This window comes from Apodemus sylvaticus, chromosome 1, assembly GCF_947179515.1.
Source record: "Apodemus sylvaticus chromosome 1, mApoSyl1.1, whole genome shotgun sequence".
Lineage (NCBI taxonomy): Eukaryota > Metazoa > Chordata > Mammalia > Rodentia > Muridae > Apodemus > Apodemus sylvaticus.
In genome coordinates, this window is record NC_067472.1 from 74,227,380 (window position 1) to 74,255,271 (window position 27,892).

General features: G+C 41.3%; 1 protein-coding gene across 1 annotated transcript; it reads left to right on the forward strand.

Moving 5' to 3' along the window:
* The first annotated feature begins 5,936 nt into the window (after window positions 1-5,936).
* Window positions 5,937-27,371, forward strand: C1H10orf88 (chromosome 1 C10orf88 homolog). Its single transcript, XM_052196963.1, has 6 exons — window positions 5,937-6,180; window positions 6,761-6,961; window positions 7,726-7,798; window positions 10,315-10,521; window positions 16,225-16,676; window positions 23,196-27,371. Exons 1-6 carry the CDS (start codon window positions 6,017-6,019, stop codon window positions 23,431-23,433), a joined length of 1,335 nt encoding a protein of 444 aa, XP_052052923.1. The 5' UTR covers window positions 5,937-6,016; the 3' UTR covers window positions 23,434-27,371.
* Window positions 27,372-27,892: the final 521 nt, after the last annotated feature.

Here is a 27,892-nt window from a genome sequence, read left to right on the forward strand (position 1 = left end):
AAGGAGGGATGCTGGTGTGCCGGTTGCTTGCTGCTTTCAATTCAGTCCAGGACCCCAGACCATAGGTTGCCCACATTTGGAGCCCCCAAATGTGACTCTCCACCTTAGTCACCCCAATTTAGAAAGTTCCTCACATAAACAAGCAAAAAAGAAACTTACTGACAGACATGCCCAGAAGTACATCTGATCAGTGATACTAGATCATGCCAGGTTGGCGATATTAACAGTCACGGCCATCTCTCATTCCAGGGCTCTACAGGTTCCTAATACTGTAAATGAGACCACTGCCCCCAGATATGCTCTGAAGTTTGAAGTGTGTCTCAGTCTGGATAAAGCCAGTGTGTGTCCAAGATAACAGCACACTTCAAATGCATCAATGTTACCGAGGGTATTCCTCCAAAAGCAGGAAACATCATCTGGACCCCCACACTTATCCTACTTTTGGATCTACATTCTTGAAATTCTTCAAATCTTAAAAAGTTCAGAAGCATTATGATATCTGTAAGATTTAGGAACATAGCTTTATATTAGCCAAGAGCTGGCCACCCATTGTGCTATATAGCTTTATGTAAACAAGTCATTTGAGAGGAGGGAACTTCAGTTAAGAAAACACCTCCATAAAATCTGGCTGTAGTGCAGGGTCCCCAATGGAGGAGTTAGAGAAAGGACTGAAGGAGCTGAAGGGGTTTGCAACTCCATAGGAAGAACAATAATCGCAACCAACCAGAGCCCCCAGAGCTCCCAGAGACTAAACCACCAACCAAGGAGTACATGGAGGGACCCATGGCTCCAGCTGCATATGTAGCAGAGGATGGCCTTGTCAGGCATCAATGGGAGGAGAGGCCCTTGGTCCTGTGAAGTCTAGGTGCCCCAGTGTAGGGGAATTCTGAGGACGGGAAGTTGGGAGTAGGTGGGTGGGGGAACACCCTCACAGAAGCGGGGAGGGGAGGGGGTGGAACCGAGAAAGGGGATAACATTTGAAATGCAAATAAAGAAAATATCCAATAAAACATCTTCATCTTCCTAATTAGTGATGGATGAGGGAGGGCCCAGCCCATTGTGGGTAGTGCTATCCCTTGGATGGTGGCCTTGGTTCTGTTAAGAAAGTAGGCAGAGCAAGTCACAGGAAGCAAGCCAATAAGCAGTACTCCTCCATGGCCTCTGCATCAGCTTCTGCCTCCAGGTTCCTGCCCTGGTTGAATTCCTGTCCTGACTTACTTCAAGAAAATTGGAAGTGTAAGATGTTGTGATAAGTTTACTGGCTTTGAAATGTATCTGATTTTATTTGCATAAAACGGTTAGAAAACTAGAGAAAAGGCCATGTTTACTGCACAGCTCCATAATCTCCTACATAATTGTTACCCCTAACAAATCCATTTAAAAACAGAAAGGAGGAAGATGTAGTGATTTGTAAAGTCAAGTCTTTGGTGTCGGTCTCTTCCAAGAAGGCTGAACCCCTCTGTTCCTTTGGAAAATGAAGGTTTAGCATCATGGTGAGCCTCTCTCTCTACTGCGACATCTAGGACTACCTTCAACCAATAATAAGCCAAATAAATAGTTTTCCTTCCCAAAGTTGCTTTGGTAATGGTGTTTCATCACGGCAGTACTCGTGACCAGGACTCCCATAGTATGGTGTGTAACTGCAGGCTTTTCCCATCCACCCATCCTGAGTTCCTGACAAAGAACTCAGAGGCTCACGTATGTACGATGCTCATAGCCTTAAACTAGGGCTTACAACTTAGCCTGTTCAAACTCTTCTATGTCTGCTGCATGGCTGGTTGCCTATCCTCTGCTTCATACATCTGACTTCCTTTAAGTCTTTGTGGTCAATCTTCCCACCTCTGACTCACTGGCAGACCTTGTATTTCCTGCCTTTTGCTAATAATAGGCCATCAGCTTTTTATTGACAGGTACTGCTTCCATAGGGTACACAAGAGATTATCCCTACAATGGCACACTGATATAATTCACTCAATTTGACTGCTGTTTTATCAAGCACACTGTTCACCCACTGAATGATACACGTTAAACTTCTAAAGAAAACAGTTTTTCAAAACAATTATACGAATCTTAACCACTGGTACTTTTTCAGAGAAATGCAAGACACATTGCCTTGATACTTTATCTGTATAGTACCATCACATAGCATCCCCTTGGAATGGTCTTTCTTTGCATTTCTCTAATCACCAGTGTGGCGGAGTACTGTTCTTTTTCTTCAGGGCTGTTCCTGGCTACGTGGACTCTTCTGTGAATTGCCTGGTGCATTTTGTCTGGTTTCTTTTGCCTTGTGCTTTTCTCACTGTGCTTATTTTCCTTACAGCAATCTCCTGAAGCTGGAGTTACAGGCTGCTATGAGCTGCCCAATCCTGCTCCTTTGCATATTTACAAGAGCAGGGAGCACCCTAAACAGCTGAGCCTCAGTAGCCTTTATTGTCTTGATTGGTCCCACCTTCCTATTTATTTAAATGGTGGCTAACTTAGCTGTATTTTCAACATTGTGGTTGGTATGCCTAGAGATTTCCTTTTGTTCCTCCAAAGACTGAAGTAGTGGATTTTTTTCAAAGTAAACATTTAACATGGTAGATTAACATGCATTGCCTGCAGAAAGTTTCAGTTTGGGCTTTTTAGTTTGTCTCTCCTATACATGGTCAAAATACTGAATTCAGATATTTGAGTTGCTTCCCCATCTTTGCTGGCTTTTACAGAGGGATCAACAAAACATCATCTTGATTCCTCCATTCTTTCCACTCCATCTACATCCCACTATCCTGATTCCTATAGGGAACCAAGTGAATTTGTGAGCAGTGTAGGGAAGGAAGGAGGGGAGGGACAGTTATGTGGTCCTAGAGGAAATCAGTTTCCTATAACCACCTAGCTGGGAAGTATATTCCTGGGTAATAGGTAGATATATTTATCCACTAAGAATTCACTACTTAAAATTAAGATAGGTTTAATAGTTGCATTGCCAAATGAAAGGGCTCAAGAAAAAATTAAAATTCCTCTTCTAAAATGTACCTTTCAAATGTGTTGATTCATATTCTAAACCAGATACCTTTTCCCTTTTCTTTCTTTCTTTTTCCCAAGCCTGTTGCCCAGTTTATTTCTTAACTTGTGGGCCTATGACCCTTTCACCTATCTCTTAAGTAGCTGGGGCAATAGGTACATGTCTCACTGAAAACAGATTTGAAGAACTCTCTTAGAAGGCATACAGAGTTCTTATTAGTTGTTGGTGAGAGGTTTCTAACAAATATTTTTTCTTTCTTTTCTTTTTCTTTTTTGAGGCTAGGTTTAACTATGTAGCTCTGGCTATACTAAAACTCACTATGTAGACCAGGCTGGACTCAAAACTCACATAGGTCTGCCTGCCTTCCAAGTGCTGGGTCTAAAGACATGCACCACTGACTCCAGCAACTAACAAATATTCTTAATTATTTCAAAAGAAAAAATAAAAAGAAATCCTTTGCAATTCTTTGTATGTTGAGATTGAGGTCAGCTTTGAACTATAGCCATGAAGGCTTTGAAAAGACCCTTAACGTTCATGATTTTTGCTTTGCTATACTTCTTTTTGTGATATAGCCACTACTTCTCACCAACTTAGTAATTTACACAGTAGAACTGTTCTTCACAGGGGCAGAATGGCTCCTTACGCCAGCAAGCATGCAGCTAGTAGGGAAAACAACCCTGGAACTGGCTAAGCCTAGAACTGCAAGGGAATTACAGTACTTCAAAAAGTACAATGTAGCAGAGGAACTAGTTCCATTTTATAACTCGGATTTAAGCTTGGTTGTGAATGATAGTTTTTTTTTTCTCCAATACTATTGAAAAGAAATAGTATTCTAGGGAGAGAAGATTGGAAGGAAGGTAGGATCAGAGTACACCAGGCTTTGAAATGTTGGTGGTGTAAGGTATAAAGGTCATGTTGGTTCAGTCATCAGTATCAATCATTAGAAGGGATAGAGGGCAGAGCAGAGGATATGGTGGGAATGAGAACAGGCTCAGGATCTTGGCAGAGAAACTCCCAGAACCATTCAGATGAAGCTAACGCCTCAACACATGATAAACAAAGATGAAGTAAGAGCTTTTGAGAGGATGAAGAAATTGTGATTTACTGGCAGGGGTCTTTTGATAGGTCTCTTTAGTTTTCTGCTTCATCAGCCTTATTTAAGGAAGTAAAACCCCATGAGGTATTATTAATCTTGCACACAAAACTGCCAAGTTAGTGCTTCTAGTGTGTACTTCCACTTGGATTGTCTACTTGTATTAATCTAATTCATAACCAGAGGAGCTGGAAATACAGAGTAACAGGGCAAGATAGTACTAAGTTTCCTCCATCTTGCATTCTTGCCGAGGCCGGTTTCAGGTTTACCTAGAATTTGATCTCCTTGAGATGGAGAATCCCATGGAAAGCTACTCCACTCTATTCTAGGAACCAAAGGTCAGGATGTCCTAGATAACTTATCTTAGCCTTTGTTGAAACTGCTAGTTTGTGCAGAACTCCTCCAATGAACTGTTCTTTTAAGTTGTCTGTCTGCCCAGAACCCTCCTTGGGGGCTGGCTAACAGCTTATTTTAGCTTCTGTCAAAACTGCTTACTCTGCAATGCTCAGATGCAGCCTTAACTTTAAGGTCTCTTAAAATCCCGTGTTCTGGATTCCTAGGGGCTATACCTAGAATAAAGACTTTCAATTGATTGAATGATGACTATTTAGAATGAGTGGAATTTCCTTTAAAAATAGAATCTTTTAAAATTGGATGTTACTGTTTCTAGATTTTGTTTATATTGAGTCTCTGATTAATCTTTCAAACTTGATGAACTCACTATACATACACTCTGGTGACTATCTATAGAATACAATCATCTTTTTCTTGTCAGATTTTTGAACAGGGGTACACATACAGACTAAAGTGAAAATTAAAGCAAAACTTTTTTTTCTGGGTGATGAACAAAAAGTTCTGGGAAAAAACTAGGTTATGGGTAAACAAAACTTCCTCAGAAATTATATATAAGGGCTCAAGGACAACTTTGAAATTCAGGTACTCCACATTTCTATAAACATATTTCTTCCATCACCTCAATAGATGTTCAAGTTATGTACACAACCCACTTTGGGAAGATTACTGGGGGCAGCCAATACCTAGCTTTCTTTCCTATGAGTATAAAGTTTCAAGTGCCACTTGCACCACAGAAAGCTTGCCGGTACAATCTACTTCTGCAGGGACAAAGGCCCCATTACCAGTTCTTGTCATGGTTATGAGTGAAAAACCTTAAGTCGCAGCTTTGAGCCCCCCTGAACATTTTTAACCTTGAGAATTCTGCCATTTAGGACCTGCAAGTACGCTTCACCCGGTTCCTGAGGCTCAGAAGCCGGGTCTTACTGGGTTCAGTGTTTAGTGCCTTCTGTCACTCAGCAGTACTCTGCAATGCTAAACGCCTCGCTCCACTCTACAGCCCACGGAGGTGACCTGAGGAGTGAAACAACATGATCAGCTGTGGTCGCACAGCTTCAAACGCAGCCCTCGTGGCCTTTACTCCGCAGGCTGGCGCAGGAAGGGCCCCGGAGTCCTCTTCCGAGGTCCTCAGATTGAAAGTTGGTCTTACAGGTTGCTAGAGCAGAGGAGGCCACACCTATCTGCTTTGGTACTACACTAAGGGTCCCCAAACCGCCCAGTCTCCCCCCTCCCCTGCCCCCCTGCCCAGCCCCCTCCCCCCCCTGCCTAAGCGCCGCTGGTTTGCCAACGTGGAAATAAACTTCGTTTCCGCGCGCAGAACACTGCGCATGCGCAAGGCACCTGCGCCAGGAGCACGGAATTCACCCTGGATCTCCTCCCGCGAAGATTTTAAACTTCTGGAAGTGAGATTAAACACGCATGCGCATGTGTGGTGGTTGGGTCCCGGAATTTGAAGGAGGGGCGGGGAAAGAACCGGAAGTTGTGCTGAATCTTCACCTCCTCTGGGCACTGAAGGAAACGCAAGCTCCGCGAGAGAAGTTCCGACCGCCTAGGCTGGAGGAGACAGAATGGAGACCGCGATCGAAGATGCGGGACTGGACCGCGGCCCGACGCTGACCTCGTCCTGGGATGAGGCGTGCGGGGCGCTGACCCAAAGCCTCCTTCTTACCCGGACTGGGCCACGTGCTCAAGACTTGGACTTCGAGCAGCTGCTGGAGCCGCCAGCTTCGGGGTGCGCCGGGCCGGGGCCGCTGACAGTCACGCTGCTGAGGAGCCGGGAGGAGGACGGGAGCCGAGACGGGCGAGGGAGCCGAGCGAGGCGGTGGGGCCGGCGGGGGTGGGAGGAGGGCGGCGGTGCCTGTAGGTAGGCGAGGCTACGAGCAAATGGTGCTCGCTGGGCCGGAGAGGCTGGGAAACTCAAGATCCCCTCCACCGGCTCCTGTTACAATCCTCCTCGCCCCCCACCCGCGAACTCCTCCAGTCTTCTATTTGGGGGAAAAAGAACCACGGCGTCTTAGAAAAAGACACATCGTTATTTTTACATTCAATAAACGCTTTTAATTGACTGCGAATGAATTAGGTATTTCAATAGACGGTCCACGGTCTAGGAAAGGTGGAAGGGAATGAATGCCCTGGCGCCTCCAGCCTCTGTTCCTTATGAATTCTGTGCGAAGTATCTGTGGTTGTTGGGGAAGGTTCTTGGTTCTCATGGCAAGTAGAAGTGAGTTTGAAGGGATCAATGGTTCTATTCGGAAAACTTATCTGTGTGATTTTTTTTTTTGTTTGTTTGTTTTGTTAAATTTCCTTCTCAGCCAGGATCTGGTGAGCCTGAAAAGCAGCCGGAGCCCCCGAGATGACCCCTGCTTCATTTACCTGAAGTGTGACCCTAATGGGGGTGAAGAAATCCTTTCGGTTGGCATTCTGAGTTCAGCAAGAAACATGGAAGTATACTTAGGAGAGGAGTATTGTGGAACCAGTCGAGGCAAGAATGTCTGCACTGTCCTGGATGACAGGTTTGTGACTTGTCTAGGTGATAGTGTTCATGTGAATCAGTGTCTTTATTCTCAGCTCTTAATACTTGTGGATTTTCTAACACTGACAGGAGTCGTTAGGGGAGAGAAGTTAAAAACATGCCAGTAGACATAGGTTAGACCAGTAAGCCTTCAAACGACAGGGTTGATGAGCAAGCTTATAAATATGGAAATTTAGGGCTAATTAACTGCAAGTGAATTGGCCGGGTCACTGGTAATTAGTGGAAGAACTTTATTAGAATGAAGTCCAGGTAAGTTCTTGTTCCTCTACTGTAACTCAACAGGATCTGTTTTACAACCATTAGACATTCTGAAACTGAATCTATTCCCTTCTAGAAAGCTCCTTACAATTGGTATATCAAACTAAGACTGCCATGTTGGCCTATTTATCAGCCTACTACAAGATGGGCAATTTGTGATTATCCCCCTAGTCTCTTACAGGGTTCTTCGCAGATCTGTCCTTAATATAATGCACACTCTATGTCCTACACATGTTGGAAATAATAGCGGTTTACAGCACTTTAAAGTGTGCCATGTGCCACCTTGTTCAGTCTCCCCACATAGCTGGTAGGTGGTAGATGCTGTTCCTCCACGCAGTGCAGCCCAGCCAGGAGCCTCTCACTCCCTGTCCCTGGCCAGGAAAAGGGAATCCCAGAGTGAAGGCATGTCCCCCGAGTCATTTGTTCTTAAGTATATTAATGTTTACAACAACCAATGGCTGTTAAAAATGAATTCTTTTATTTTAGTGAACATGAAAAGATCTTATTGTACAAAAAATGCCTAAAATTGGAGTCTCCCACACATGCCTGTAAAATAAAGGTAAGTCACCACTATGTTTAAGATTTAAAGTTGACCAAATTGTTTCTGTTCTGTACACACTTATTTTCTCTTGGTTTGGCAGTGCACTTAGTCCAGCTTGGTCCCTAGGTTTAGTCCAGAAATGTTTAGTTAGCTTGTAAAGGGGTATTATTTTCTAAAAAAAAGTATCAATTTATGTTAGTTACAGAAAATGGTTTGCTAATATAGTGGTGCTAATATTTTGAAGCCTTGTGAAGCCCAGCTAAGAACATTTTAAAAGTCTTTCTATAAAACTGTAGTACCACAAAAGGCAGACCTGGAACTGGCCCCGTGAGGAAAAGGGCAAACAAGAGAACCAGAAATTCTGAGGAGCCCAGACTGTCGTCTTCAGCCAGAATAATATTCTTAAAATAGGTATTAGTGATGTTGTCAGAATTAGGAATAGGTTCTGAGTTGGAATGCCCAAGTGACGTTATAAATACTAATTAAACTCTGTTACCAAGTAGTGCTTTGACCAATGCCAGCTTACTTGACTGGACCTAATTTATGAAGAAAATTAATGGACCATAGAAACCAAATTCTTGGATCATTTTTTTATACCTAGAATCATGTGCTTATTATCACAGAAGACAGTAAGAATTAGTTTTAAAAAAGAAAAATGATTTTCATTGATGAGCTCAGTTCACAAAGCTGGTTATACCAATATCTGTTTAAGTGGAATAAACTAATAGCTTGTAAAGGCATTTAAATAAAGTAATTTAATTCATCTAGCATATATTTTAGTACATGTCATAACAGATACTTCACTAGACATTTAGAAATATCAATTGAAAATTGAAGTGCCAGCCTCCATGTTGCATCTATTTTAGTGGGATAAGACAGGTGATAATCAGATTTACTGATTATATATGATATAAACTATATACTGAAGTCTCTGGTCACAGTAACACAGACCTTTAATTCCAATACGCAGAGGCAGAGGCAGGTGGATTTCTATAAGTTCAAAGCTAGTCTGATCTATGTAGTAAGTTCTAAAACAAGTAGGGCTACATAGAGACCCCTTTTCAAAAATGAAACAAAAAGATACTGTAGTCAATGATGAAAAAGGGTTCTGGGATTATAAAATATAAAGGAGACGGTAAGACCCAGTATGGTGACACACACCTATAATCCCAGCACTCAGAAGCATTGTTCGTCCAGGCTTGCTCTATGTAGTGAGTTGCAGACCAGCCAGGGCTACCTACTGAGATTCTTTCGGAAGAAACTAAGAAGTGAAAATACATAGATAAAAGAAGGGAGGTAATAAACGAGGTCCAATGCAAGCCTAATGAGTGCTTCCTTAACCATCGAGGACTGTCACATACTTTTTGGTACCACACTTGAGTTTATAGAGCCTGAGGTTTTTTGACCTGTGTCTTTGTGATTGGAGTCTATGTGTCTTTCAAAGTAAATAATTTTTGTAACTGTTCTTCGGAAATATGTGTTAGTTCAAGAGAGCTTTCAATTTGAGAATCCCCTTTGGCGTATATGAAAGCTTGTATAAATGTTCCTGATAAGAGAATTTAGAACGTTATTTAGTGATACATAGTGGCTATTTTGGCTCACAAACCTCTATTCAAAGTCATCTTACTGTCCTCTAGTTCAGTTTTAGTATTTGCCCAGGATTGCACAGGTTATGAAATGGCAGAACACAAAATTAAACCTTATGTGTGTCTGATGTAAAACCATTCCCTTTCTACCACGCATGCAATGTCTTTTGGTTCAGAAGCATGCATAGCCTAAACTGCCAGAGCAATGGGGTGTGGCTTAGAGCCAGCACTGACCAGCATGTAGGGAGACACAAAAGATAAACATGGAGATCTACGGTGAAAAAGGCCAAGAGAGCCAGGTTCCAAACTTGATTTACACCCACTGAGTGTCTTTAGTTAGAAAGTCACTGTGACCTCTGGTTTTTATGTAAACCACAAGCTATTACATATTAATAGCTATTAATATTAATATTAAGCAGTTCTGGCATCACATCCCTTCCTTTTTGAACTACAGAAGGGTGGATTATGGTTAGGATATAGATAAGTTTTGTATGGGCAGCTTTATTTTATATTAAATAATATTAAAGACGACTGAGGTACTCTAAGATCGAAGGTTCTTGGCTTTCTTCTTTTCCCCTGGTCATACAGAGAACTCAAACCTGGAGTCCTGAGCATACTAGTCAAGTGCTTTACCACTGAGCTATGCTCCCAGCCAGGTGTAGTTTACTTACAGTTTCTTAAACCAAGTAAACAAAACTTTCATATTCTTTTTGTATGTCTTATGGCTTGGAAATGATTTCTTTATTTAAATAGTTGGTGTTTGCCTCATGATACATTGGAGTTTATTTTCTAACTTTGACTACTATAAAGAAATCTTTAAGTGCATTTGAAGATAATTTATAGACTTTTGAATGCCCTGTCTTGCTTTGGTAATACAAAGAAGTCTTCTAAATGGTAGTTGTTTGTAACAACCACCATCATTTCTTGGAATGTTTTGTTTCATGGCAGCTGTTGTCCTTCGGGGAAAAGCAGTGTGTGCTCGTCAGTAAAGTTGTGGTGCACTTGAGACCACGGTCTGCAAATCCTTCACCACGCTCTGCTGCTCTGGGATCACGAATAGACCTCGACAATATCCAAACCATAATGGAGTCCATGGGGTCCAAGTTATCCCCTGGAGCTCAGCAACTGATGAATATGATTAGGTTTCAGCAGCAGGCAAGTAGAGATGTATTTTATTAAATTTTAAAATGCCGTTTTGGGGAAATGGTCTAGTGAGTAAACCTGAGTTTGGATTCCCAGAGCCTATGTGAAAGCAGGAAGTATTATTAAACAAGTCTATAATCCCTGTTTTTCCTACAAAAGAATGGGAGGTAAAGGTGTGAGAATCCCTTGATGTTCACAACCCCCTTGGTACGGTATATACCTTATTCCACAGAGGTGAAAGGTGACAACTTGAGGTAATCCTCTGACTTTAGCTCTTCCTTGCTCCCAAACCACACACACACACACACACACCCCAAAAGCCAAACAATTTTTTTTTTTTTTTTTGTGTTGTTTTTTTTTTTTTTTTTTTTTTTTTTTTTTTTTTTTGAGACAGGGTTTCTCTGTGTAGCCCTGGCTGTCCTGGAACTCACTCTGTAGACCAGGCTGGCCTCGAACTCAGAAATCCGCCTGCCTCTGCCTCCCAAGTGCTGGGATTACAGGCGTGCGCCACCACTGCCCGGCCCCAAACAATTTTTTTAATGCGGGCCATTAACATGATAATATAGTATATACATATATGTTTTTTATTAGTTTCTACTACTGACTTAACTGTCATCTATCCTTAATTTTTATAAAAGTCACATTTTGTCAACTTGCTCTTCTATAAAATGCTTTGACTATGTATCTTCAGTTCTTCCTCAAATCATTTTAGACATTCATTCATCAGTGAACACGGTTCTGGCTTATTCCCTTTTGAGGGTATAAAGATGATCAGTTAGTGTGTAGCCTATACTTAAAGATTATATGTGGCAAATGATGAGAGTAAGAAAGGTATATTGGCCAGAGACTTTAATCTCAGCACTTGGGAAGCAGAGGCAGGTCGATCTCAAGTTTGAGGCCAGTCTGGTCTACAGAGTGAGTTCAGGACAGCCTGAGTTACACAGAGAACTACCAAGAAAAAACAAAGGTAAACTGAAATAAGTTGCATTTCATTTAGGTTATGAAAGTGGAAGGTGGATTAGTTACATCCCATCAAAGGTTGGTTATTTTAGGTTGGAATTTCAGGTGAGAAATTCTAGTAATGGGTACGGTCCTCTGTGTTGGAAGGAGTAGGTTCTAGCTGAGAATGAAAGGGTGTGAATAGACTGGAGAGATTTAAAGATTAGTGCTGGAGCATACAGAGCTTTGATGCTGTCTTAAGTGTGTAAATGCTTTTGGCCTGTTTTAAAGAGCTTTTCAACCACTATTATATGGAAGGTAAGTCAAAAGAAAGCAAGACTGCAACAGAGAGACCAGCTGTATGTGATTTCCCCACCCATGAGAGGCTATGTGGTTTACACTAGGTGCTGTAATGTGACACTGGGTTATGAGATTAATAAGCCAGGAAGCATAGAGTCATTGGGACTAGGCAGTTAATACTATTGAAGGAGAAAGTAAAGCCAGAGAGGAAATTGGGGTTTTGAGGATGGCATTATGAGAAATATAAATGGAACCAAACACATGAGGATACTTGGTAAAAGGAGTTGAATTTGGGGGATATAAAATTCAGCTGTGAACAAGGGATTGCCTGGAAGGCTGTTACAGAATTTGCAGATAGGATCAGGAGGGAAGGAGGTGGCTGTCTAGAAGGGGGCTGGGGAAGGTGTGCCCACAGTAGAAACACTGAACTGAGAGGCTGAAACTAGAGAGAAAGACCCTTGGAAAGTAGCGACATCTAGCAAACTGGGGAGAGGAAGGAGGCACCAGAAGAACACAAGGCACCGGTGTGACCAACTAACAGGTGCCATCAAAGGGAGGTTTTAATGCCAGGTGAGCTCTTGTCTTGTCACTCAGTAGTTCTGTCTCCTTCAGCTTTACTAAAGTGAAATTAAAGTCATTTAATATTTATAATGAAATTCTCTTCACAAAGTTGATGTGATACCACTATAAAGAGCACAGAGTTGATGTGGAAATTTAAGGTAACTACTGAAAAAGCTTGTAAATACCACATGGTTTCACTGCTGGAGTCAGGGCAGTTCTGGAGTATGGGCAGAAGTAAGACAACCGGGAGAACTGAAGAGTTGGAATCCTCAAAAGCATTTGAAAACAAATGTCAGCCTCTGGCTTATTTCCTGTCCAGCCTTATCTCACTTGGGTAACTTAGGCTCCTGCTCGGCCCTCCTGCTCAGCCACAGCCCACCTTTAACATCCAAGCAGAATGAGCTCAGAAGGACTCCAAGCTTCACGCGCAAGGCCCTGACTACTCGTCTTTGCAGTTAGTTTGCATGTAGCTATTTAAGTGTCTTGGCCTTCCTTCCCCGGCAGCTTGGTGGCACATCCTTGGGTCCCTTACTGACACTCTGATGTTTCTAGACCTCACATATGCAAACATGTTGCTACCTCAGGGCCTTTGTATTTTCTTGGCTGGAACTCCCCTCTTGTGATACTGGGCACTTATTCTGTAGACCAGGTTGGCCTTGAACTCAGAGATACACCTGCCTCGGCCTCAAGAGTGCTGGGATTAAAAGTGGGTGCTACCACTGTCCACTGTATCTATTTTCTTACTGTCCTTACTACGCTAAGGTCACCTTAATCATTATATCTTTAATAAGACCCTTTCTGTCACCCAATCTTTATCATAGCTTTATTTGTTCCCTTCTTAAAACGTTGTTATGTGTCTGTTAGTTGGGTTTCTCACTAAATTGAGATTAAAGTTGTAAGCAGAGTTGTCTATTTTCTTTATGGCACTATGTATGTGTATACATGTTTGCTGGTTTGGTTTATCATATGAATACTTCTTTTAGTGCTTTCAGGAGCAAGTTAAATAACAATAGGATATAAAACACACCCTGGAGGACTAGATAGCAGCTGGATTTGGGAGGTATTGGATGCAAAAAGTTTTTCCCCCCCAAACTATTTAGACATAAAGAGGAAATTAGAAGGTGGATATATAAAGAAATATTGAGGATAGTGGAAATATTTGTCAGGTTGTGACGTTTGTCCCTTGTTAGGTGTATGAGAGTTTGATTTTTCTTAGGTAGGGCCTCTATGTAGTCTGGGCTGATCCAGAACTTGCTCTGTAGACCAGGCTGGCCTCAAGCTCACAGAGATCCTTCTGACTCCTGGGATCAAAGACATACTGCCACCATATCAGACTAGTCTGAATTTTCTTAAAGTATGTCCCCCAGAATGCAAAGTTCTTGTAATGTCTTCAGATGATTGACTCCAAGCCCTTGCTTCTTACCTACTAAATCTGACAGGATGGAGTTCAAGAATCAGTATTTTAGGTGGTGACTTCTGAGGCAAAGTTCATGTGTATTATATATTCTTTTAGTAGATATAAAAAAGCAAATAAGCAATTATAGAAAGGATGATGGAGATGATTAGAGGAGAGTAATGAATTAAGCATAATCAGCTCACTAATTTCTGTCTTAAAAACTTGACTCTGGGAAAATTACATGTTTTTTTGGTTTTATTCTATTAGTTTTATTCTATAAGTTTTCTATCCCATGAGTTTCACTTAGAGAAAATTATTGGTGAAAAACCAGTGTTTTTGCTGCTGTCATTCTGTTCCCAGAAGTAACCATGGCAACAGTTTGGGTGTGTCCTTTGAGCTTTCTCTGCTTGGAAACACCTGGAAGGGCTTCCTCCTTGACAGTCACACTGGTGGGTTACTACCACGGACCCTGTGGCCAGGGATTCTGGAACCCACAATTGAGCTTTTCAACCACATTGTAGTTATATTTTAAAATGTGAGAGGGTCTTCTGTGCTGTTTTCTGCTACTGCATTTTACATTTCTGTTGGCTAATTCTTATAATCAATGAATTTCTTACAGATAACTAGACAGGATATACTGTCAAAAAGAATTGCCTTTAGCCAATATTTTTACATTTATGATTATCTAATTTTTTTCTGCTAAACTGATAACCCTTAGTTTTGACATGGACTATAGTGTAAATACCATTACTGTTAGTATGTATTGATCAATTTCCTAGTGTACACTTTTGAGCTATAATAAAGAAATGGCATTTTTATTATGACTGAATAAAGCTCCTTCAAGCTAAAGGAAAGATATCTAATGTTATAATTGTGTAACTATACTTTTTTGTTGTTATTCCAGGAATATGTTCAGGTTTATTCAAAACTGATGTTCAGTGGAATAGGATAAATTAACAACAGGGTGATATTTCTCTAGAATTTTTTGAAAAATGAAATTCAGTGAAGTTAGGTGGAGACTGTCTGTTACAGACACCACCTCAGCCCAGCCTCTGCTTCCCTGCCGTTAGCCTCCTTTCCTCCTTGATTTTCCCTCACGTCTTTATTGTCGTCTTCATCCTGTGCTGTCCCCCACGTCCCTGGGTCTTCCCTGCTTGTGCAGGCTCCATGAGGCCAGGGATGTATTCGGCTTGCTCTCTGGGGTAGTTCTTACACTTGAGATGGAACATAGCACAGAGGGACCTGGTGAACATTTGTTGATAACTGCCTTGCGGCTCTGGCATTGCCTTGCGATAATATGTAGAACATTTAGATGAACACATGAACATAGTTTTTTCAGCTAATCTTGATTACTTTTTGGACCTATCTCTCAAAAGCTGTTGACCAACCATAGTGGGAGACAATAGTCCTTGGTTTAAAAAAAAAAATCAATCTATGTTTTGAAGTTAAATCATTTGTCTGACAGTGTTCGTTGGACTAGAGGTATTTTACTTTTCTTATTGGAAGAAACTGGAAGGCATAATCGGGAGGTAGTGCAGTCTTCTCCTTAACATAAGCCAGGTTCTTCTTATAGTAAGTTTAGTTGTGGCTCTAGAATATAACTCTTATTATCCTAAACACGATTAATGCAGCCAATGCCATTTTAGATATCAGAAGTGTCACAAATGTATCCATAGAGCATCTACTTCTACAGTGTAACTCTCCATATGACCTCCATTAAAACTATTAAAATATATAGTTCATATATTAATATATATGTAATAGTTTATTACATATTTTAAAAGTGTAGGTTGAATTTTGAGATTGCCTGGGGCTAGAGATGGTTTGGCGGTTAAGAGGACTTGCTGCTCTTTATCAAGTCCTGGTTCCAGCATCAGCATCAGGTGGTTAACAAGGAGTAGTAACTCTAGTCCCAGAGGCTGACACCCTTTCCTTGCCCTTGTGGGCATCTGCACATATCTGGTGCATACACATATGCTCAGGCATACACACATATACATAAAAATTAAACAAATGTAAAAGAAAATGATAACTGTTGTAATTAATTAATTAATTAATATTATACTGACATAAGAAAGCCTTTAGTAGTAAAATGATTACAATCTGTATTTTACCATCATAGCAGTATATATTTTAATATGTTCCTTAGAAAAGCTACAGTGAAATGATTAAAAGAAGTTTAGGTTGGACTGGAGAGATGGCTCTGATGTTATGAGCACTGGCTGTCCTGAGTTCAATTCGAACATTACTTTAATGGGATCTGAAATCTTCTCGTCTGTAGGCAGTCATACAGAGCACTCATACAGAAATAATTTTTTTTTAAGAAGTTTAGGTCTATGTTCCAGCCTTGCCACTTCCTGACTGGTTTCCTTGCGCAGGGACCTTTCCCTTGGTGTCCTCTCAGTGACATTGATCATGGAAATGCGCGATCAAAGGAAGAATGCATAGTGCCTGACCTGTAGCAACTACTCGAGAGGTTAGCCTTCACTCTTTAATATTTACTTATTCTTCTTGTTCAGAATTGTCTCCCCATCGGGGATCAGCTTCAGTCGGTGTTGGGAAGTACAGGACACAAGCATCTGATGGCGTTGCAGTCTTCACCGGCTTCGGGAGTCTTAGACAAGGCAGCCTCTACACCTTTTCCTTTCAGAACTGGATTGACACCTTCAGCCATCACTGAAAATTTAAAGGCTCTTATTGATAAAAGCACACAGCCATCTGGAGAAGGAAATACCACCAACCACGATGAGTGTCACCTTATGCCACAAAACCATTCCCTTGAAAGTGATCTTAAAAACGCAGTGTCTTCTTTCTTACCAAAGAAGGCCAGTGGCAACTCAAACGTGCCCAACTCTGAGTTGCTGCCTTTTCTCCAGAATTTATGCAGTCAGGTCAACCATCTCCGCGTGGGACATAATTCCAGGTGGCAAGAAAACATCTCCAAGCCCCGAGAGGGCATTGTTGGTGTTTCGTAAGTATTTTATTTTAAGTTAAATATAGTTGAGATTTGGTAGGCAGAAGACTCAGATGAAGGGAAACTCAGTGCACTGCCTGATGATCTGTCTGTTTTCAGCATTTACAGTTCACTGATATTACTTACTAGCAATAGAATAGAGTGGACTATATAGATTGGTATTGCATGGTTTCAGGCATTTATGGAAGAGTTCCAGCTATTGGCTAATGGTTGCAATAGAAAACTGTGTGCATGAATTTGGAGGAACCATGAGAATTTATAATTTTTGATTAGGTTTGTTATGCATGTCACTGTAAGAGATTAACTGTATAGCCTGTGTCTGTTCCAGGCTACTATTATAGTCAAAAATTGTAGTGGGATGGGAATTATTTACAGTGCAGAACATATTATCCTCTGGTTTCAATGCATTATCTTTGCAGCATCTATTTGATTAAGATGTTGCCAAATAGCATATTCCTAATCCTTTTCACAGATACAGCTTGTCAAAATAGTGTTCTAGTCAAAATACAGAACTCTGTTCATAGCTTACATTAACCATTTTACGCTACTATTTAATCTTTCTTAGTTTAAAGTTTACATCTGAAAATGGTACTTTTATTAGTTTGGAAGTAAATACCACCAACCAACATGATTACATCAGCACTTATATTAGGTTCTATCAACAATAGCAGAATAGCTTTTTCATGTCTGTGAAAGATTCACATAAATATGTTGTATTTCAAGTCATAAAGCAGCCTCACCAAATTTAAGAGGACTGAAATCATAGAAGGTATTTTCTCTAACCATAAAGATAGGTAAGAAATCACTTAACAGTAAAGGAAAGACAATAAGAAAATTTCCAAACACTTGATGATTAAGCAGCACAGTTTATGTGTTTCAAGGAGTCTAGGAGTTGGAGAAATGGCTCAGTTGGTAAAGTGCTTGCTGTGCAAGAATAAGGACCTGAGTCTCAGACCATAGTATCCATGATTTTTAAAAAATAGAACCTGAGTGTGGAGGTATGTTCCTATAATCCTGGTCCCGAGGAGACACAGGCAATAGTACCTGAAGGGATTGCTGGCTGGCTAATCTCATCAAATCAATGCGCTCTCTGTTCTATGAAAGACTCTGTCTCAGCAAATGTGACAGAGTAACAGAGTGGACACTGGATGTCAGCCTCCTGTTCTATAACTCATGTGCATGTAGACATGCACACAGCATGCACATCAGACACAAGAGAAGTCCAGTAGGAGTATTTTTAAAGTACATAAAGCTGAGTAAAAATTCAGAGCCGAGAGTTTGTGGGCTGAAGTTAAAGAAGCGACGACCTGGGTCTGTGGCGTCATACGCTGTTTTAGTGCGGATGGCTGTGAGGACAGTGACACAGAACTACCCCAGAAGGACGTATGAGCTGGAGAGATGGCCCAGCAGGTGAGAACATGTCTTGCTTTAATTCCCAGCACCCACATAACTCACAACTCTAGCCTGTGACTCTCATCCCAGTAGTTCAGGGCCCTCTTCTGACCTCTGTGGGCACCAGGCATGCATGGGACCTATATGTACATGCAAGCAAAATACTCAGACAGTACTAAAAAATTGTCAATTTAAACAATGAAATAGATGCTCCGAGAAGTCCTAACACTTAAAGACTGTGTTAAAAGTCCACTGGTGGCACAAACAGTTCCTGCATTCGGGAAGTCAAAGGAGGAGGATTCCACGATAGGAAGACACCAAAGAAAGAGACCAATGAAAAAGATGGTTCTCTGAAAGCTCCATTAAAGTTAGTAAGCCTCTGTTAAGACTAGGACATAAGTGAAAAGGTAGAAGCACCAGTATGATTTGCAATGGGGAAGATCACACACAGCCTTGGGCATCTTACAGGTAGTCAGGGGCTGTGAGAGTAAACTTCACGCTTGCAAATTTAATAGCATAGAGGATATGGACTAACTTTTCAAAAAACACAAACTATAGAACACAACTTGGAGTAGATAATGGAATGACCTTCTAGCTGAATTTGCAAAGGGATGGTGTTACAGTTTGGATGTGGTTTCCCCCATGATGAAGAAGGCTTAATTTCTTCTTAGTGCAGTGGTTCTCAACCTTCCCAATGCTGCAACCCTTTAACACAGTTCCTCCTGTTGTGGTGAACCTCAACCATAAAATTGTTTTGTTGCTACTCTATAACTGTGATTTTGCTACTATTATGAATCATAATATACATATCTGATATGTAAGTATCTACTGTTTGAGAACTGCTGGCTTAGTGGATCCAGTCATTCTGTGGTAATTGGATCAGCAGGCACTCAGATTGACAGAGCTGTACTTGAATACCATTGTTTAGAGGTGATATGAAGGGGCTGAGGTGGAGGAAATAGGTCATTGGGGTGTGGATTTGGAGGATGTTCCATCCCAGGCTTGTCCCTGTTTTTTCTCTAGTATCTAGCCACCATGACATGAACCCCTTTGCCCTGGCCTCTCCCAGATATGTTCCGCCTAACCATAGAAGACTGTGCATTGACAATGCTGAAACCAGGAGTCAAGTAAAGCTGACCTTTAATCTCAGATATTATCACAGTGATGGAAAGCCAACTAACACAGAGTGTTCATGAAAAGAAAAATCCTGGTCCAGATAGTTCCACTAGAGAACAAACAGTTAGAGAATACCATTTTTTACATAATCCAGAAAATCAAAGCAGAGAAAGACTTCTTATTTTATGAAGCTGCTATTTACCCTTGTATCCCAACTAGATTCTAAAGAACTTCAAATACATGATATATGTAAATACATATTTTAAATATCCATAAAATAATTATACATATCTGACAAAATATGGGATATGTGAACTGAAAATTATAAAATATTAATAGAAGAAAATTTGAAAAAGCCTAAAATAATGGTGAGACATGCCATGTTGTTACTTTGTAAAAGAAACAGTCCTCCCCTAATTGGTATAGTTCTATCAAGGGCCACCAAGAATTTTTTTCTAAGTATGGAGATGATTCTAAAACTTAGAAAGCTCTATAAAGTAGAAAGATAACTAGAACAAAAAAGTTTAAAAAGAATAAAGCAAGAGAAATCCTTTCTCCACTTTAGGACCTGGTCCAGTGGCAGCATCAGGTGTGGTACTAGCGGGGAGTGGGACCCACAGGTGGGCAGCCAGAAGCACAGAGGAGGCTTGGCAGCATCGCAGCTCAGTTGAGGAAGAACAGTTGTAAAGGTGGTGCTAAGCCAGTGGGATCTCCACAGGCAAAAAGAAGCCAAGGCCTGATCCTCACACTTCTGTGAAAATGAACAAGGGTGGCCATATTCCCGAAAGTAAACAGAAACGTTTTAATTATATGAGAGAAACACCTGGGGACTTAGGAAAAACTACACTGTCAAAAACATGATGAACAAAACAAAAAGTTATATGTAGACCCCAGCAAAATGTCAAACTTTATGCCTGTGGAAGACCCTCTTAAGAAGATTTAAATATAAATTGGAAGAAAATATTAATAAATCAGAAATCCAAAAAATGGCTTGTTCTAACATAAAGAGGTACCACAACTCAGCATTTAAAACAATCCTAAGTAAAATACAGAAAACAGGGAATCTTTTCACCGGGAGGAGACTCTAATGGAAGCAGATGAGCACAGAGGGTGGCCAGCACTGGCCTCATTGTTGCCAGGGAAATGCTTATTAAAACCACAGAGGAGCACCATGTCTTTCTAGGAATAACTAGAACTTAAAAATGCTCCCAGCATTTGGTAGGCAGAGGCAGGCAGATTTCTGAGTTCAAGGCCAGCCTGGTCTACAGAGTGAGTTCCAGGACAGCCAGGGCTAAAGAGAAATCCTGTCCCAAAAAACCAAGTAAGTAAGTAAGTAAGTAAGTAAGTAAATAAATAAATAAATAAATAAATAAAAGCTCACAAGGACATGGAGAAATAGATGTTGCACAGCTTGCTGCTGGAATCATAAAATGGCACAGTCACCCAAAAATATTTTGGCAAGTTGGACTACTTAGATGTACATCATCATATGACCTGGCAGATGTATTCCTAGGCATTTATCCCAGAGAAGGGAACTTTATGGCCATATAATAGTTCATATGCAGTAAACTATTGTTTATAGAAGCTTTATTGTAATGTTCTATTTTGTAAGAGATGATTCAAGAACTGTTGTGGTAATCAGCAATTACAAAAAACAGCCGCCAGGCAGTGGGGGCGCACGCCTGTAATCCCAGCACTCTGGGAGGCAGAGGCAGGTGAATTTCTGAGTTCAAGGCCAGCCTGGTCTACATAGTGAGTTCCAGGACAGCCAGGGATATACAGAGAAACTCTGTCTCAAAAAAACCAAATCCCAATCAAGTAAAATAAAATCAGCCACCTAAATAACTTTCAGCTGAATTACGGTGAGAGACAACAGAGACTCATGCGGCCACATAGCAGATGGGAGAGAGCATACTAAGGAATTCGGAGAGGGAGGGTGACATCTTGACTGGTGTTCTGGGAGAATAAATAACTGTACATAATAAAATGGTACAGGGTTTACATATATATACATATATGTGGTAATATGAGTTTTTAAGAAAGAAAACTATTATATATTAATTAACAAAAGTATGAAAATAAGCAAAAACTTAAGTGAAAATTGTTTTAATATGTGCGCAAAAACCTACACATAACATAAATGTGTGTGTGTGTGTGTGTGTGTTGGGTTGAGCTTTTGGCTACAATTTTCTATGTATTACCTTACAACATGTAACTAGTGAGAACATCGAGAGCAAACAGAGGCAATGTCTGCAGTGCACATATTTATACAGTAAATCTACCACCTTAGGGCATTCTAGAGAACAGAAGAGTCACTGCTACCAGTTCTGTGAGTTATTTAGCATTACACTGCATGTATGTTTGGAAAATGCTACCGAGTCTTCACAAGAGCATAAGGATGAACAAGTCGGGCCCCATCAGTCTATGAGCATAGAAATACTGTGGACCTCATTGAGTCCCTGCAGGAAAGGCCCCATTGTGAGTTCACTGTCATGGTGTTCACTGAATATAGCAGCTCTTTCCTAAAAGCTTATTTTTGGAGGGGAGGTTTTTTTTTGGGTTGTTTTTTGTTATTTTTTTCTTTTTGAGACAGATTTTCATGTAGTCTTAGTTAAAACACCATGGCCCAATCAATTTATAAGCAATAACAAAACAACAAAAAGCCATTTAATTTGGAAACTCACAGTTCCAGAGGGTTATAGCCGTGACCATCATGGTGGGAAGCACAACAACAGGCAGACTGTCTAAAACCTTAAACTGCTCTGTAAGCATTAGGCAGAGAGTGAACTGACTGCGAATGGCATGGACTTTAGAAACCTCAAAGCCCTAACCCTCAGTGGCTCATCTCCTCCAACAAGGTCGTAATTGCTAAACCCTGGGACCAAACATTCAAATATATGCACCTGCGGGGGCGAGTCTCATTCAAACCCTGGCAAGCCTCTGATTGTCTGCAATTGACCAGGAGCTTTTGATCTTTTTGTCTCCTTTCCCAATTAGAGGTGTATGCCACACCTTGTGTTTGTATGTGCTTACATGTGAAGCATGTTCAGCATGTGGAAGGAAGCCAGAGCAAAAGCTGAGGGGTTGCATCTCAGAAGCTGTCCACATGGTCTTTAGAGATAGGGTCTGTCCCAGAGCCCTCTGACCAAATTTGACTGGCCAGCTGGAGAGCCTCTGAGATCCTCTTGTCTTTTGTCTTTACCTACCCAGTGCTGGGATTTTAAGTTCACACTACCACATCTGGCATGTCTATGTGAATTTACGTAGTATGTGTTTGTGTATGCATGAGGTGTGCACATGTGGGTGGAAGGGAGGAGTTACTTTTGGATGTCTTCTTCAATCATGTCCCACCTTGGTTTTTGAGACAGGGTTTCTTTCTGAACCTGGAACTCTCTGATTTGGCAAGATTAGCTAGCTACAGTGCCAGGCATCATCTTTCTGCTTCCTCAGCACAGCGATTACAGATTCAAGCTGTATCATCAGGTTGTTTATGGAGTGTCAGGGATTCGAACTCAGGTCCTCATACTTGTATGGCAGTAGCTTTCCCAGCTGAGCCATCTCCATAGTCCCAGCTTTTAATTTTAATTTTTAACTTGAATTATGAGACTCTAACTGGGGTCTTTCTTCATGATTGCAAGGCAGACACATCTTTCAGTGACTGAGCTGTCTCCCCTGCCCCTAAGCCTGGTCTTTTGCAGTGTGAGGGGCCAAATCGAAGGCTTCTTGCATGCTGGAAAACCACTGTAGCCACAGAGTCACACCTTCAGCTTGTTTTTGGAGGAACTGTCTTTGTTTTATATTGTTTTCAATTGTCTAACTAGACGAAAACAGGAAAGTGTTGTGCATTCAGGACAGTGGCCACTGATGTAGGTTTTAGAGCTGGAAATGTTCCTTGAGGAGCTGTGTAGTTAAAGACCAATGTCGATGGTGTATCTTGGCTGCCATTTGGGCCACCTCAGTTGTTTTTGTCATGACATAAAATTGATATACTTTAAATTTTATTTTTAGGATGGAAGAGCAGCAGCCTGTTTGCTCCTACTTGGAAAAGATTCTTTCTAAAAACATGGAACTGATGGAAAAGAAGCTTATGGACCACATTGATGAGAGGATCTATCAGCTCCAGGAACACATAGATGCTAAAATGGCTTTGTTAGTGGACTTGCTGCGAAGCCCCAGCTCCCCACCCCCAGGAATGCCCCTAAGACACTATGACTCCAGAGAAAGACTTTCCAATGGAGAAAGATGAGCTATGCACATACTATTATTGCAGATATTTATTACATATTTATTACAAAGCCAGAATCCAAAAAGGTTATGAAAATCAAGTCTTTAATGTCCCTTGAAGGACTGTTTGTCTTACATGACGTGACCTCAGTGCTTGTTTGCATTGCGCTTGTTACTGTAGATCCAGGTGTGCCCGGCAGCTGTCCTGATACAGTCGTAAGTTATTCTGCTTGCTACATTTTTCACTCTTACAGAAATGTATACTTGTGTTGTGCAACTGTTTCAGATGTTTAAGGACTTCATGTTTAAGGACTGCACAGTTCATTAGTTTGTATTGTATATTACATGTGTTTGAAGTGGATTTTTTATTTATACAGATACGTATAAAATATAGTCTCAGGAGTATGAAAAGTAATAAGATATTCGATTTTTTTTCTAATTATTTTTGGAAGTTGGATACTTGGACTCTTCAGATCACCAGTTTACACTTCCTATTGTTTATCTGAGATGAATGTGTGCTGTGTTTGGGCTGTTTGAGAGAGTTTACACAGTTGGGGTTGAGCTGCTTGTTCATTACAGTGCAGCTGTAGACTACTTATTCTCAGTCTTAGGATTTCAGATTTGGTGCTGTAGATAAAATGGAAGGAAATTCTCTTCTGTAACGGACTGGTTCTTCTCCCAGGCCTTTCTTTTTGTGTGTGTGGTTTTTTGTTTGTTTGTTTGTTTGAGACAGGTTTCTCTGTGAAGCAGCCCTGCTGTCCTGGAACTCACTCTGTAGACCAATCTGGCCTCGAACTCAGAAATCCGCCTGCCTCTGCCTCCCAAGTGCTGGGATTAAAGGCATGCGCCACCACCACCTGGGTGTTTGTGTTTTTGTTTTTGTTTTGTTTTTGTTTTTGTTTTTTCCTCCCAGGCCTTTCTAGCATGTATAATGTGTGACATTCTAAGAATCTAAAATGAGGGTAAAGTTATGAATCCAGGGGATTGCGGTTCCCAGCAAGTTTTCAGAATTTAACTGTTATGTGTTGGCGACACAACTGCGCCTGAAGGGATTGTTCTGAAGACCACCTGTAAGTGAATACAATTCTTGTCAGCTAATTTGGTTGTTTCTTTTTTAAAAGGGGGATATTTTGTTCTTGTCCATTGTTTTGACAAACTGTTGATTTTGATCATACAGCCAAGGTGACACAGCATGTAGGACATACCACATTTTGGCCATCTTTGGTGGGCCAAGGTTGGGATGGGTAGTCACACCACGTGCAGGTGTAAGATATTTCCTGATCAGTGAGGAGAGAACCATTCATGCACGGCTCTAGTCTGTGGTAGTAGTGGTTCCTCCCTAACTTACAGAGTACCACCCTTGACTTAGTAGTGCCCTCTGGCCCATAAAATCATCAGCTGGGGCTCCCTGGATCTGCAGGATAGGACCATACCCCTAAGTGAAGGCCTTGAAACTGTCTTCATCTCAGCCTGACACACCTTTCTTGCTTTACCTCCATAACCAAGAATCCCTGTGTTCTCACCTCTGATCCTTGTGACATAGGGACTGAGCAGGGAGCATGAAGTAGCCAATGGGAAGAACTTACAGAAAAGCAAGAACCGTTAAAGATGGAAACACATTTCATAAACCATATAGTGTCTGCCATAGAGTGACATGGACCCTGAAGAATTACAACCCTCCAGGAAATCCTGTGTTGGGGTGGGAATAGCCTGAAGCCCACAACTAGGACAGCTTCTAGCCAGCTGTGAGTTGCTCACAGTCTGATGAGCTATTTCACGGTTCCGTCTATACACATAGATGCTTGTTTTCTGGCTTCTGTTTCATCTTTTCTGGGGATTGTATCACTGCTATAGGAAAAGTGGGGAGAAAGGAACACCACCTCCCCACCCCTACCCTCCTCAGTTCTGACTAAAACTAAACATTTCCTTTTTCTGTCTCTTTTTTTTTTTAAAGAAGTGGCTGGTACCCGAATCTTCAGATTCATATAATAGCTTGTTATGGGATCCTTAAGTGTCAAAATGGGATTCCTGTTGACAAAGAAAACACCATGCGTAATCTTGTGCTGTGCACCCTGACATGGCAAAGAGATGAAATATTCCTTGTCAAGTGGCCTTAGTCAAAAATCATTTAAAATAGGGCCACCAAGAAGAGCCTGTGTATAAGTGCTCGAGTGGTCACCACTCCCTGTTGCATCTGCTTCTGCTCTGTTAAGAAAACCTTCTTCTCTTTCTCATCTCCGACTTGTCTGGTGGTGCTAAGACTTTATACTGGTTAGAGCTCCCAGGGCTTTTCTGAGATCTTCTTGGACTTGGTCACTAACAGCTCTTAACTGCCTCTGGTCTCCCATCTACCTCTGATGACCTTGGAAGACATTTAAATGTCTTCACTTGAAGGATGCTTGTTTCCAGCTGCTCTGCTCATATTAAGGATCTGTCCCTACCTCTGTGTCTTCCTTGTACCCCTTTGCAGCCTGAATCTTATTTAGCGTGGTGTTTTCCATCCAGGACTTTTTTTCCTGAACCAATACTCTGGACTGTGTACCTGAATCTCATATAGAGCAAGAGTATTGTAGAACATAAGGTGCTCAAGGAAATACACTGTGAGGTGAACTAGATTCTGTCTGCCTTTCAGTGTGTGTATTTGTGTAAGTTTGTATCCCTATGGGGTGAGTGAACATGTACATATGGAGGCCAGAGGTCAATCCTGGGTGTCTTCCTCGGGCACTGTCCACTTGTCTTTTACTTCACTAAAGGCTCGTAGTTTGTGGATGTCTCTCAGTCCCACCTGTGCTAGATTAGGCCTAAGATGTAGAACACAGCCTGCTCCTACCTGTCTGGAGCTCCCTCAGTGGTCTGTATGATTGGAGATGAGATAAGATACAGAGAGAATTATTATGCAGAGAAAATGGAGCTTTTAAAGTGTGGTTGTCTCTTACCACCTGAAAAGATGTTTACTAACATTTGTTCTGAAGGTTGCTTACATACAAGCAGTCTTTGTTTTATATAAAAATATTTCTAGAACAAGAATGTTAAAAAGCTGGATGTAGGTGGACTGGAGATGGTTCAGCAGTTAAGAGCACTGATTGCTCTTCCAGAGGTCTTGAATTCAATTCCCAGTAACCACATGGTGGCTCACACCGATCTATAAAGGGATCCAATGCCCTCTTCAGACATATGGATATCCACACAGACAGAGCACTTCTACATTTAAAAAGATACATAAGTAAGTTTAGCTGTATGTGGTAGGTAGCACATACTTTTAATCCCAGCACTTGGCAGGCAGAGGTAGGTGGATCTCTGAATTTGAGGATAGCCTGGTCTATACAGTGAGTTCCAGGATAGCCAGGGCTATGCGGAGAAACTCTACCTTGAAAAACAAAACAAAAACGTTGGGCGTAGTGGTATACACTTTTAATCCTAGCACTCAGAGGCCAAGACAGGCTTATCCCTGAGTCGAAGACTAGCCTGATTCACATAGCAAGTTCTAGGCCAGTCAGGCCTGCATACATAGCCTTTATCAATGTCCCCCACAACCCCCAAAATGGTTAAGGTAGCAATAAACCAGGTTTAAGGCCTAAGTATATACATGACCTTGAGTATGCCCTTAATATTCTGGATATTTTCTGGGAACTTCACTAGCAAAACTGTTAACTTGTTTAGCTTCACAACAAGCTGTGTTGTTAACTGTGTAGCTTCACAGTGAAGCTACTGATATAGTGTGTTAGAGTTGTAATCCTGTCCAGCCTTTCTCAGGAGGATTCTGTGACTGCATTTACATTTAACAACCCTTTCAAGATACTAGCCTTGGAAGCCAACAAAATCCTATATGTGACTATTAGAAAGACATGAAGCATGCTTCTCCCTTAAGAATCCCACACTCACATTTTTGGGTATGATCTGAGCTCCTCTATATTAACGCTTGTTCTTAAGCTGTCTTTAATAAACTACAACTCAACTTTATACTGGTTTATCCTGAAATTCTTTTTTGCTCAAAGCCAAAATTTGGCTTTATCTGACTGGCTTTCCCCAGAAAGAGGGGAGGGACTCTGCGCGCTCCTGCGGGGCCGGTGCTGTGTCTCCAGCACATGTACCACTGACATGGATGCTGTTTAGTTTATATATTGTTTCATGTAGCCATGGCTGGCCTTGAACTTCTGATCCTATTATCTCTGCTGCCTCCTGAGTGCTGGGATGCCAGACTTGTACCATAATACCTGGCCAACGCTTTCTTCTTTGGTTGACCCTTAAGGACAATAACTATGACTTTTCTCTGGACTGACAGCAGAAGGCCTAAAACTTATTAGGAATGATCTCAAAACAAAATCATAGCAAATTCAGATTCAAGATGGAATTGATGTTTTTATTAGCAGTCTAGGAGTGAGAATCCCTGATCAGAGATGAACGCAGAGCTTTTTTTCCTCTACCACCATCATCACCACCACCACCACCACCATCATCATCATCAAAGCACAATTAAAGAG